General features: G+C 42.3%; 1 protein-coding gene across 8 annotated transcripts in view; it reads right to left on the bottom strand.

Moving 5' to 3' along the window:
- The window catches only part of NAV3 (neuron navigator 3), a 448,025-nt gene that overhangs the window by 103,447 nt on the left and 330,971 nt on the right, over positions 1–13,607 (bottom strand). For 7 of the 8 annotated variants that reach the window (XM_035127692.3, XM_088676973.1, XM_088676974.1 and 4 more), the window contains one exon: positions 1,006–1,114. In XM_035127692.3, coding sequence (XP_034983583.3) covers positions 1,006–1,114 — 109 coding nt within the window. Of the gene's footprint in view, positions 1–1,005; positions 1,115–10,819; positions 12,039–13,607 lie in introns of those variants that run through there. The other variant, XM_088676975.1, reaches the window with a different exon arrangement.

The following is a 13,607-nucleotide window of genomic DNA, read 5'->3' as shown; positions in this document are numbered from 1 at the left end:
TTACTGCAGATGGATTTTGAGAAGAAAGCAAGTGAATAAGTGTGGAAAATTAAAATGCAACATCTCAGTGGAAAATGAGGGTCTTTCATACACAACATATACAGTAGTTGCAGCTAATCTCATGGTGGCATTTTGGATAGCTTATCCATTTTTAGCATTTCGGCTGTAAATGAAAATGTTTTGTGGTTTAGATGGACAGTGGCCTTGACTGGATAATCCCAGTTTCTGCTCTGTCCTATATCTTTCTTTCCTGCCAATCTGTCATTCCTGCTGTACGATTGCATCTCCCAATATCCATAGGACATATGGCCATTTAGCATATGACTTATACTTTTAAAATCCAACATACATGGGCCCATTTTGTGCAATTAGTATTTAGAAAAATATATATGAGAGAATTGTCTACATGGTTTGGGTCTATGTGTGTTGGATTTTACACATGTAGGACCTGTTAAAACTAATTCACTGAATTAGGGCATGGAGTTTGGAAGAAGAAGATGCAAGCCCCACCATGGTAAGTGGTGTGTCCATGTCCAACTCATCAGGAGGAAGGGTCATAGTTCAGAAGTAGAACACATATTTTGATACAGAAAGTCTTGGGTTCTCCAGATAGGACCTGGACAGACCCCTTGCTGAAACCCTGAAAAGTTCAGGCGTAGACGATACTGAGCTAGGACCAGGGGTCTGACTTGATAAAAGGGAGAGTCCTATGTACTTAAATCCCAGGATAAGGAGAGATGGGGGGAAATGCCAGGCGAGTAGAGAGCAAAGGTGTGCTCTTGCTCCTCTCTGTGAGCATGGGCTGGATTGCGCATGGACAGGCATTGCCCAACCCGACACATTTCATTCATGGAATTTAAGGAGGCTGCTACTTAACTGGATAGCACTGGCAATAAGAAAACTGGCAAAAACGAAACTGGGTGCACATCTTCAAGGTTTCTCCTTGCAAAACCCACACGCTTCCTGATTCAACCCTTATATATTTAACCAATTGTTAAATAGTACCTGTGGCTTATTTGAGTTCCCCTAAGGCTCGACATAGTTTCTTCCAAGTTCTGCCTCAGATCTGCTATATTCTTTACAGTTCTCATTCTTCTAGCTTCAGGATCTTCCCCTGCAAAGAAACGGTGTATATAGCTAACAATATACTGCACATGCAATAAATATCAGAAGAGATCGCCACCATCATTCCAATAACATATCTCTGAATCTTCTCTAGTATGAAACAGACAATGACTTCTAGCATGCAAAATTATTTCATAACAGCAAATTAGCTGATGCTCCGTATGGGGGCAGGGTAGGGGGGTGGCAAAAAAAACAACAGCAGAGGTGCCTGTACTCACACCTTGAGAAAGTGTAAAGTGCCTTTCCCCTCGTCCTGCACTCCCTCTACCCACTTTTCCATTGAACTTGTGAGGAACCTTTAATTAAAAAGTTGGTAATAAAAATTAAAACTTGTTTTGATGAATTGGAAGAGCCGCAAAAAAGATTCCATTGAGCACATGGATTGATAATATGGACAGATTAGCTACATATGAACGAATTGCATGTTGACGCAAAATAAGAATGGATAAATATGAAGAAATCTGGAACGAATATTTAAGCGATAAGGCGGATAATGGTGGGAAGTAGGGGGAGGAAGGAGAGGTGGGAAAATATTGTTTAAAAAGGTGTAGTCATAGATATGCTCACTGGAAAGACAGATCCTGAAGCTGAGGCTCCAATACTTTGGCCACCTCATGAGAAAAGAAGACTCCCTGGAAAAGACCCTGATGTTGGGAAAGATGGAGGGCACAAGGAGAAGGGGACGACAGAGGACAAGATGGTTGGACAGTGTTCTTGAAGCTACCAACATGAGTTTGACCAAACTGCGGAAGGCAGTGCAAGACAGGAGTGCCTGGCGTGCTATGGTCCATGGGGTCACGAAGAGTCGGACACGACTAGACGACTAAACAACAACAACAACAAGTCATAGGTATATCAGTGTATTCAAATCTGAATTGTCAAATTGTGTTATTATTGCTATTATGGTTTTTGTTGTATGTGTCTTTTGCGGTTGATGTTTGTATCCAAAAATGATTTAAAAAATTAATAAAAATAAAAACTACATTTAAAAAAATATCAAGATTTGTAGATAAATTTCAAGGCTTTGGTTATAAAGAATTAAAAAAATTAATGCTGCTGTGTCAATCACAAAATGCCCAGTGTGGAGTGTATGACGTGGCACACAGTATTAGCCATGCAGGTATGGCATAGCACAACATTAGAGGTGCTTGCCTGCTGGTCTTTTTTGTGGCAGTCACACAATATTGATTTCACACAAGAGAGAGGAGAGAGAGAAGAGAGAGAGAGAGAGACCTTGTTGTCTACAAACCACAGAGAACATAACCTGGTTCCAGGGGAAATATACAAGGTGACCAACCACATTCTCTTTTGCACCAGCACGGAACACCCACATGCACTCAACATACAGAACCATAGACACACATGCATTTCCCTGTCTGTCTCTCACATAACCACACATATATGCCTCTCAGCCCAGGTGCACCTTTCCCTCTCTCTCACATACCACACATGTACACATACCTCCCCCCCATCTTGCACACATCATATAGACCTTCCTCTCTGCCCAGGTGCACCTTCCCACACTCTGGCAGACCTCACATACATAGTCTCTTTTCTCTCATATGAACGAAGACCTCATATAGATGTTTTCCTCCTTTCCTCATGCACCCACCCCAAATACAACCCTTCCTTTTCAAACAAAGCACACATACATACCTCTGTCCATCAAGCACGCACGCGCACACACGCATGCACACACACGCACACACACACACGCACACACACACACGCACACGCGCACACACACACACACTACAAGAGCAGCAGCAGCACCCATTGAAAAGAGCTCCTCCCTGGGGCAAAGGCAGCACCTGCCAGCAACTTCACCTCGCAGCCAGACCAGGGTAGCCTGAATATGCAGGACACCTCCACTACGCCTCCACCCCAATTTCTTTTTTTAAGTAAGCCCCAACACAGGAAAAAGGAGGCACTGCATCTGGCTAGCAAGCAGAGGTGGGGGCCTGAGCTAGTGTTGCACGGGGGGGGGGGGAGCCACTGGCTACATACAAGCTTTAGACTCTATACATAAAATATATCCAGATTCAATAAACATGAGTATTCATGTAAAGTTTAAAGATATACAAAATCTAAACTGCAAAGACTTAATTAATTCTAAACTACTGGTATCACTTATTTTTATAGGGACACGGGTGGCGCTGTGGGTTAAACCACTGAGCCTAGGGCTTGCCAATCAGAAGGTCAGCGGTTCGAATCCCCGCGACGGGGTGAGCTCCTGTTGCTTGGTGCCTGCCCCTGCCAACCTAGCAGTTCGAAAGCACGTCAAAGTGAAAGTAGATAAATAGGTACCGCTCTGGCGGGAACGTAAATGGTGTTTCCATGTGCTGCTCTGGTTCACCAGAAGCGGCTTAGTCATGCTGGCCACATGATCCAGAAGCTGTACGCTGGCCCCCTTAGCCAATAAAGCAAGATAAGCGCCACAACCCCAGAGTCGGTCACGACTGGACCTAATGGACCTTTTTGTCACTTATTTTAAGACCTGCCGATTAGTATTTATTTATTCTAGCAGCAACGTGTCAATTTCTATAGTATTTAATTGAAACATGGGATTTACAGGTCAACAAAGTAAATTTTATTACATATTAATACCATTCCCTACCAACACAATTAAGGAAGGAACTTTGCAAGACTTCCTCCCGGGGGAGAGACTCCTTGAGTATTGAAGTTGACCTGGGGTGTTTGGCCCTTAGCAGCAGGTGAGATTTTCTACCTGTATGTACAGGTCATACGTGGCCACACATTTTATGCGAGAATGGCATAAGTTCTACCTTGTTATACTTTAATAAATATACCTTTCCCTACCTTGACAAGCCTTCATTCTGGTTTGTGTGCTCCATGAGATCAGGAATGTATCATGGGCTTGCATAAACTTTCTCCCACTCCTTCTCTTTTCCCTAATCCCCTGCTCCCCTCACCACAACGAGGTATTAACAACTAAAATTGCATGGTCACAGAATCTCATCTTTAGGCAATTCTGTGATCTTCTTGCTCTGCCATTAAGTGCTCAACAGAGGAAAGAAAGCAGAGAATATGTGAGAGGACTCCGTGAGCCAAGGCTGGCTGATAAATATTGTAGAAGACATGATTTTCAGTACATATTTAAATGACCTTCATAAAATAAAATGATAGGGATGCTGACAGAGCGTGCAAATAATGGGTTTGTAATGTAATGTTTAACCTGCTTATAAGCCTCATTTTTATTATGAGTCAGTAAAGCTTATGCTGAAACTCTTATTCTTTTTAACGTCCAACTTTTGCGCCCATGAGGCCAGCTTGCATCACTCCAGGCTGGGAAAACCAGAAGCTACTGTGGTGCCTTGTAAAGTTTTGCATATCCTAAGGACAGGGCATGGTTCTGTCTCTTGAAATGTTTGCTCCATTGAAGCCCTGTGGTGATCTCTCACAAAGCAAAGGCAGAATGTTCTGGGAAACCATGACAGCTTGTGTACAATGGTTGATTCAGAGAGGAGGGACTTTACCACTGAAGAAGAACCCACCAGCCAATTAAAAGTTTTGCCAGGCATACCAATGGCTCCATTATTTTTCTCTCCCTTCTAAGCAACAACCAATCATCTATGATGAAATATTAGATAAATATAAAAACAAGTACTCTGACAACTTTAAAAATTCTGTATTTTTCCAACTCTGTTCATTTTAACCACACAACTGCCTTTCTAGATTGGAAGACCGCACATTCATCATTGAGATAACTAGCGTCCATCCCTCGATTTGGGATCCCCTTTGAGTACATTACCACTGGAGCAAAGCAGCTTTCTGTGAATAGTTTCCCCTAGGCTCTTGGTCTGTTGCAGTTTCCCTCTTGTTGTATACTGTTGTCTGTTTGCTATGCCTTATGGGCCATGGAGTAATTGATTATGGAGCCCCATCTCTAGGTGCCTGAGCGCCACTTTGGGAGGAAGTGTTCCCACAGACTGGGTCCTTCTTAAGCAGCTTTTTAAAAGCTCTGCACAAGGATTGCCCTCTCTCAAATGGGAAAGTGATGCACCTTCTGGCTCCTTGCTTGGTTCTGAACTCACAGATGATGGGGAGGGTTCTGCAGCTTTCAGGGCTTCAATGGAGCAAATGTAAGCAAGGATGTGAAGAGCTTTTATAAATCGTATGAAAACATGCCTGCACACATGCAAAGGTCAAACATGCTTAGCACACCAGAAAGAAAAGGAAAAACAGCTAATCTTTTTAGGAATTCATACTTCCGACAATTCAGTTGCGTACTGAGCTATGTGTTCACACATCTCTAGAAATTATGCATCTCAAGATACCACAAAAAGCATCAGCTTCTCTTTCTCCTGAGGATTGGTCCCTAGCTATTCATGCTTAATGCCAAAACAGAGCCAAGAAAGATGCCTGTTGATTTTTAAATTCAACATCCCAACAGCTTTTGTGTGTAGAGATGCTCATATAGTGTGAAATATTATTGTTGTTTATCATTGTTATGGTGCTTGGTTATAACTAACCTGCCACGAGAGTCAAATTTATTTGTGATCATGCACAGGAGAACCAGCTGTGTTTTTATAGCAACAAAAATTAGGGAACGGAGTTGGTGCAAAGTATCTGTACAAGAAGAAGAATCTTATTAACTTCTATATGAATAAATCAGAAGTTCATTACATATCACTATGTACATGAAAAATCAGAATAATTTGTGGGTGTTTAGAGGACCGGAGGCAGGGATTTTATGCCAGTACTCATATTAATACACCATATACTTAGCGACTAAGAGTCTCCCCTAAGTCAGGCATGGGAAACTTCTGTCCCTCTAGATCAGGGGTCCCCAAACTAAGGCCCGGGAGCCGGATGTGGCCCACGCGAGCCAATTGTGCAGCCCCCGCCGACCCCAACCGCCCGCTATTACCGGCGTGCCCCGGTGCGGTTGCCCATCTCCGCGGTGCCAGAAATAGCTTGTGTGCATGCACAGAAGCTATTTCCGGTGCCACGCCGACCCAGAAGTACACAAGAAATGATGTCTGCGCATGCGCAGAAGCCATTTTCGGTGCCACCCCGCGCCAGAAAAAGCGAGTTTGTGCACGTATGGGAGCGCGTTCCCCCGCCAGTGCCGGAGGAACCGGCCCAAAGCCGGGTAAGTTTGGGGACCCCTGCTCTAGAGATTGCTAAACTACAGTAAATATGTGGACTATATGGAGAAAAACTGTAGATCTTTAAAAACACTTGCAGGATTGAAATAAATCCTACGAATTGACTAAAAAGTTAAAAAGGAACTGCAAAAAACGGAGTTAACAAGAAACCCGCATGAAGGGAGGGGGGGATGTCATAGCTCGGCAGAGCAAGATGTAAGAGGAAAATATAAGATGTTCTGTATAAAAGATTGTTTTTTTATTTAAATTTGATAAATTGGAAAATTGAATAAAATTTATTTGAAAAAAAAGAGATTGCTAAACTACAAATCCCATCTTCCCTGCAGTTCAGCAACATATGGAGGGGCCAAAGGTTCTGTATTCCTGCCCTATGTCCAAACATCTTCACATAGAGACAATGTGAGCATTATTGATTAGACAGAAGGGTCCAGGAGGCCGAAAGGTAGGTAAAGAGTAATATATGCTAATCAAATAAATAAAACAAATACAAAAAATGTATATTATTATTATTAAATTTGTATGCCACCCTTCCGCTGTAGATCCCAGAGTGGTTCACAACAGAAAAATACAAGAGAGAACACAAAATACATAATCAAAAAAAGAACAAAAACAAACCAATAAACACCCCCCCCCCAAAAAAACACATTTGACTTAGAATGTTCATTAGCCAAAGGTATGGTTGAAGAAGAACATTTTTGCCTGGGGCTTAAAGATATGTAATGAAGGGGCCAGACATGCCTCTCTTAGGAGAGCACTCCACACACAAGGAGGCACCACAGAAAAGTTCCATTCTCATGTTGGCACCATCTGGACCTCTCATGGAGAAGGCACACAAAGAAGGGTCTCAGATGAGAATCACAAGGTCCAGATTGGTTCATATAGGGAGAGGTGGTCCTTGAGGTTTTGTGGATCTGAGCCAGCACTTTGAATTACTGGCACCCAGTGCAGCTGGGCCAGAATTGGTGTAATATGTTCAAACTGCCTTGCCCCAATGAGCAACCTGGCCACTGAATTCTGCACTAGCTGAAGCTTCTGAACACTATGGATGTTGTTGCAGTAATCTAACCTAGAGGTTATCAGAGCATAGATGGCAAAAGTTAGGGCATCTCTGTCCAAGGAGGGGCACAGCTGGGCCATCAGCTGAAGCTGATGGAAGACACTCAGTGCCACTGAGGCCACCTGAGCCTCAAGCAACAGCAAAGGATCCAGAGGTACCCCCAAGCTATGTGCCCACTGCCTTCAAGAGCATCTGGTTTAGAGAACCACCCGCTAACAGGGTCTCAGTCTTATCCGAAATGAGCTTCAGTTTGTTGGATATCATCCAGTCCATTACCGAAGCAATCCAAATATGTTACAATTGTCCAGTTTGGAAGTAGTGCTAAACAATAGCCTGGCTAAGCGTTAGGATCATGTGGTTTTCTGTTCTCTCCTTTTCCAGCATAGACGCAAGGAGGAGATTTATTTTTTTAAGGAATTGGATGCTCCCAAACACCATTTGCTGCTTCTTTGGTTAGTGATTCCTGGTTTGTTTCACTAAACTACCATTTAAACTAGAGCTGTGCAAAAACAGATTTTCAAAATTATCCAATCTCTCTTTGTGGGCACATAAATTTGGGGAAACATGTCACAGAATTTTTCCAGTGGGCAACTTGGCTGTCAGTTTGCTTCCCAACAATACTCCAGATCAGGGTCATTCAAGGGGGCTTGGGAGATAAATGGTGGCTGCTGCCATCACCACCACACGCACACGTGTAAAATATTCCTGGAAGAGTATGCAAAGCAGGCCTCCCATTCCAAGGAAATGTTTTCTGTGAATTTTCAGAACATCTCTAGCTTAAACTATTGGTTGCCCTTCATATTCATGACAAACTGCAGCTAGTTTTGAAAGAGAAGCAGATGTTTCACACAGTCCTTTCATTGCTAATGTGGAGTACTGTATAGCGAAAGATGGAACATGTGAACATAAGACTCACCCAGGCTCATTCCAGCGCTGCTAAATTATGGTTTAGTATTATGTCCCATCTTACCCATTAAACAGTAATGAGCAAGCCCAGAACAAAATAAATAGACAATTATTACTTTAATTATCAGGATCCTGGGAGTGAGAGACAGAACCTTAAGCACCTCTATTGTTTAAAGATACTAGACCAACAAGTTTCTCCTCTCTTCTAAGGTACAAGGCAGCAACCAAATGGCAGCAATCAGAACATCAGAAAGCAGAAAGGATTTAGCTGAGTTCTGAACTGCATGGGTTTCATTTTCAGCATTTATGATGCCATGTGAATCCTAGGGTTCCTCTCTGATCATTTGTGCTCCTGGACAAAAGACGGAGTATAATCTTTATAAATAATTAAGTTGCTTCAGCGTAGTTAACATTAACAGTACCCCATACTTTGTGTTTCTGTTATGAAAGTTACATTTGTCACATTAAGGCCTGCAAGCGAGAGAATGGGGCTGGTTGAAAGCACCCTGCAAATGAAAATTAACATCCCACACATCAGGCAAACATGTCAGAAAGAAGAACAGGTAAAGTCTGGATTGAATGGATCTATAAGGTGCATGCGCTAGCAGGTAAGTTAATAAATCAAGCCAGTCACCCAGAACCAGTTACTTATGCCCACTAGCCTATATCAGATCCTGCATCCATTCTGCTTTCTGCAGTTTCAAGACCAGGGGCATTCTTCCTGTACAGCTAGCATCCACTTAGAGGAGTCCTCAAAAGCAGAGGGTATTAGAAATCTTGCTTAGCATGGAGGAACTCATAAACTTGCCACGTGTTTCTCTTTTTTGCAAATGCCAACAGCACCGGCAAGCACACTCCCTGCCTCTCTCAAGTACATATTATAAGCTTCCAAGTCCCCACCCTTTTTCTTCTTCCTTTGATGAGCAAATAAACCCCCATTAATTGAAATGACCCACCTAGTCTCATATCATGTTACTGTGGGGTGTTCATCAAACTGTGCAAATATGAAGACAACAAATATGTTGGAGTTCAGTTATTGCAAAACGAAGTAGGGAGTTTGACGGTGCACACTTAACATGCATGGACTGCACATGCCATGTACATCGTAATGTAGGGAGCTGAGGTTATGGTCCTTGGAAGAAACTGGCGAATGGCTGCTGTTAACTTCCAAACATTTCCAGAGACACGGGGTTACATTTCATTTCCTACTGCATGGATTTCTGATACTGTCTACGTGTGCCAAAAATCCATGTCTTTTTCTCCAGATGGGAAAACTGAGGCATATGCAGCTATTAGCAGCCATGTTTATCTCATGCTGTTGCAATGTTATCTCATTAAAAAATTCAACAGCCACCTTTATTCCATTACCATTTTACTTTAATATTAATATAACATAAAGCATTTCCTTCCTATCACCCGTTGTAGTTAAATATAAAAGGCTTTGCATCATGACACAGGTCATCCATCTGTGAAAATTGCACCCCACCCTACCCCACCCCACCCTAGTTGTGCCATGATTAAGAAAATGTGCTATCTGGCAAAAGTCATAGACAGAAACAGGAATTTCTTCCAGGTCAGTGGCAGAAACAAACACATATTACCTTATTTTACCAAGCCCATAATCTCTTGTTTAAATTCTGCTTAAATTACACCATAAATAAAGCTTCAGCTTCAGTCGTAGCACAAGTATATGCCACAGGGAAATGAGGGAAGGAGGGTGGGGGAGAGAGAGGTGGGAGGAAGAAAAAGAAGAGACACAGAGTTCCAAAAATTTAATTACATAAAACATCTGAATGCAGCACTTTGAGCAACCCACACTTCTGAGTGAAGGGAGATGAAAAGTACAGCCAGCTGCAGAGGAATCATTTGAAGTACCTATGGCTGTGGATTACCGATGCCTACTCGCCTTCACTGATGTAGCTCATCTGTGAAGTCTTGGCACTCACAATTCTGCTCAAAGCGTGTATTTATGGATAAGATTTCTGTAGGGAGCCTTACGGAGCCAGAGAAGAAAGTAGGCCATGGTACTGCCTAAATACATCAGACCTTATTAAGTTTGCTGGTTGCCTAATTTTTGATTATTGAAGTGTCAAGGCATATTAATACAGAAATGAAGAAACTGAGAATGAAGTGGCAAACTTACACAGGTACCTGGCCATTATATGTGGAGGAAACCACAGACACACTCCACCACACCACCTTCCTTAAGATGGGAAAATGCTAGTATGACTGCATGACACTCCCTTGTATGTATAAAACAACCACGGACCAAACAGATTAAAATTCACAGCCAACCATCCCTTGCTCTTCTGAGGTCAGCTTTAGTGCAAATATGACCTATTGGGAAAAGCATGTGCTGCCACAAGCATAGCTTTCAACACAGATAATCTGAGTGAGATATATATATGTGTCACTATATCAATATATATATGCAATATATATATGCAGTCACTATATCAAAAAGGATAACATTCCACCGTGCAACACTGAACACAAACCCAGATGTGTCTTCCAAGATTACTGTCACCAAAATCTCCTCCATGCAGATGTGCCAGTGCTTATAAAACTATCTGCCCATGCCATGCAGAAGTGAACTCACCCAAATAATCATTGTAAAGCACTTGCTCTAAGTCACCAAGCATTGTTATTATAACGTCCTCATCCAGTTGTGCTGTCCCCTCTCGTAAGCAACCTTCCTCCTCCTCCACCCAGTTCTTGCTGGTGAATCTGGGCTTAAAGGGCACTTTTTCATCACCCAATTTGCTCTTTTCTCCTTGGCCACATTCATCTGCAGAATAGCCTCTGAGCCTTTTGCTTGACTTTCTGCCTCCAACAGGTGGTAGCTCTTCAGTTTCCCACGGTGACTTGCTGCTGGCATGGTAAAGGGAGTGTGCTGATTTTGATAGCACTTTGGAAAGCAAGCTTCTTCTTCCAAGTTCTGTCTCCCCTTCATGATGAACCTGGCTAGACTTAGAAGCATTGCCAAACCAGTTCTCTCTGCATGAAAATCGCCTCTTTTCCCCTTCACTTAGGAGAGTAAGGTTCGTCAAAGACCTCTGTTTCTGAAGGCGAGCACCCCCATTTCTCGCATCCTTGCCTCTGAACACCGAGAGTTCAGCAGGTCGTTGCATGATTTTAGCCAAAGATTCGCTTCAAATTATGCTTCACATTTCCTAGATGCAGGGAAGGCAAGATCTTTTAAGCCGGTATCAGGAACGAACCTTTCAGCAGTGTACGATTTAGACAGCATGCAGCTCTCCTCTCCACTGGTACCGAGAAACATAGCTTACACATCCAGTGTGCATGCTGCAAATGACTAGACAGGCATAGTCATATTGTCTGAATTTATGTCGGTTTTGATGCTAAGCCAGCTCTTTCCAGCCACGTTAATCTGCAGTACTTACAGTCATTTTACTTGAATTTCCTTCAAGCAGAAGAGAGTTGATCAAACACTCGGCTCCAGCACAAAAGTAATCCTAAAAGCCAGCGACGCTTTCCTCTCTCCATCCAATCATCGGTTTCATCAGAGTGATGGACCTGCATCCCTTTCTACAGCTGCTGTATTCTGAAATCCAAAAGTATGGAGCAAGTGCAGACTACTGTGCTTCTCCCACGCTCTCCTGCTAGATCATGGCCGCTTGCTGTGCACAGCTCTTTACTTTAGACGGGCTGATAGAGATGCAAGTGCAGCCTGCACGTCAGAGCTCAATAAGAGCCAAAATTAACCAGCGAAGCAAAGCACTGAAAAGGCTTCCTTGCATTTTAGTATTCAACCTGCATTCCCAGATCTATGGCTGTTCTCTGCTACAGCAGTGGATGCTGCTGGCTGCCATGGCAGCAAACAGCCTAGCAAATTAAACCGGAAAGACCCAAGCCTCTGCCCAATTTTGTAATGCCAGGGGTTTCGAGGCACAGCTTAAGCCAAATGGGAGGTCCCAGCTTTAGCTGCAGCACACCTTGAAATGTACGGTAAGATTTAGAAAACGATTTCTGTCTTGTCACTGCTATGCATTATGCAGGCAATTAGAAGGAGATTTTCAAATGGTATTTGATTCTTGCAGTGCATGGTGAATACACCTCTTCCCATAGCATAATAAAGAATTTCTGGGAGAAGAGTCTTTTTTTGTTTTGTTTACTTGATAGATCAGTTACTTATTGTGAGCTGGATGAAATTTTTAGTGCGGCTGAATGCTGACAAATGACATTATGGTCTTTAGATACCTCTATTTATGTGAAGCATTTCATTTCCACCTTCAAAAAAAAATGCTTTGGATTCTAAGTGATTCTAAATCTTCAAAGAAAAATTATTTTTTCCAATCTTCTGGGGGAAACTATTAAATTGAGTAGATCACCAAATATGAAATCTCAGTCAAGGTATGAAGCAAAGTACACAAGCTCTAAACATTATTTTATACACAGTAGCATTAAAAATGCAATGAGAATGTATAATCAATAGCTATAAGATAGTTTTATCGCATAAATGAAATCTTGTACTTAAGTATTATACAAAAGGAATTGCATTTGCAAACATTATAGCACTAAAAATTTCATCCAGCTCACAAATAGAGGTATCTAAAGACCATAATGTCATTTGTCAGCATTCAGCCACACCTACAGAATAAACCTACAGAATGAATCTTAAACTTCTTCCTGCATACAAAGAAGGAAATTGGGCAGATTATGTGCACTTTTATTAACACTTTGATAGATGGAAATAGCTCTAGTGATGCATTTTCACCAGGAAAATTTGCCCAGTTATTTATGCATTTTGGCAAGTTAAACTTAGATATGCCCAAGTGCTCTGTTTGCTCTTACCAGTGTTAAAAAAAATGATGAGTTTAGCCCATGGTTAGAAATTGGTTTAAGGACCTAGTTGGTTCTGCTCCCAGTAACCACAGTCTCCTATTTCAGAGTGAAATGGTAAAACTACGCTTAGCTAGTCGAGGAAATTTTCTATCATGACACAATGAAAAGGAAGGAGGGAAATGACAATGCAAAGAAGAACATGCACACACCATCTTCATTTAACAAACCAAAAATATACACCTGGCCCACCATTAAGTATCATCAAATGATTAACACAACCAAACCCTAGGCCAAACTCCTACAACACACTAGAGTCTATGACTAGAGAAACTTGAGCTGCCTTCTTTACATGGGAGTACTGCAAAATATGGCCTTCCTGCTAGTAGAATGAAAGCTTAAACACTACTCCAGGTACAACTGCTCAATGAAGGTAGCAGACCTGTCAATGAATAGCTGTTCCATATCTGAGAAGCGGGAAACTGGTACAGTTAAAGGCGGTGGGGGAAGGAAGACACCCAAGCTAGTTTGGTGTAGTGGTTAGAGTGCTGGATTAGGAGACCTGGGAGACCAAGGTTGAAATC

The sequence above is a fragment of the Zootoca vivipara genome, chromosome 9, assembly GCF_965207765.1.
Source record: "Zootoca vivipara chromosome 9, rZooViv2.hap1.1, whole genome shotgun sequence".
Lineage (NCBI taxonomy): Eukaryota > Metazoa > Chordata > Lepidosauria > Squamata > Lacertidae > Zootoca > Zootoca vivipara.
The sequence above is the reverse complement of the archived record's forward strand: the minus strand, read 5'-3'. Positions and strand labels throughout refer to the sequence as shown.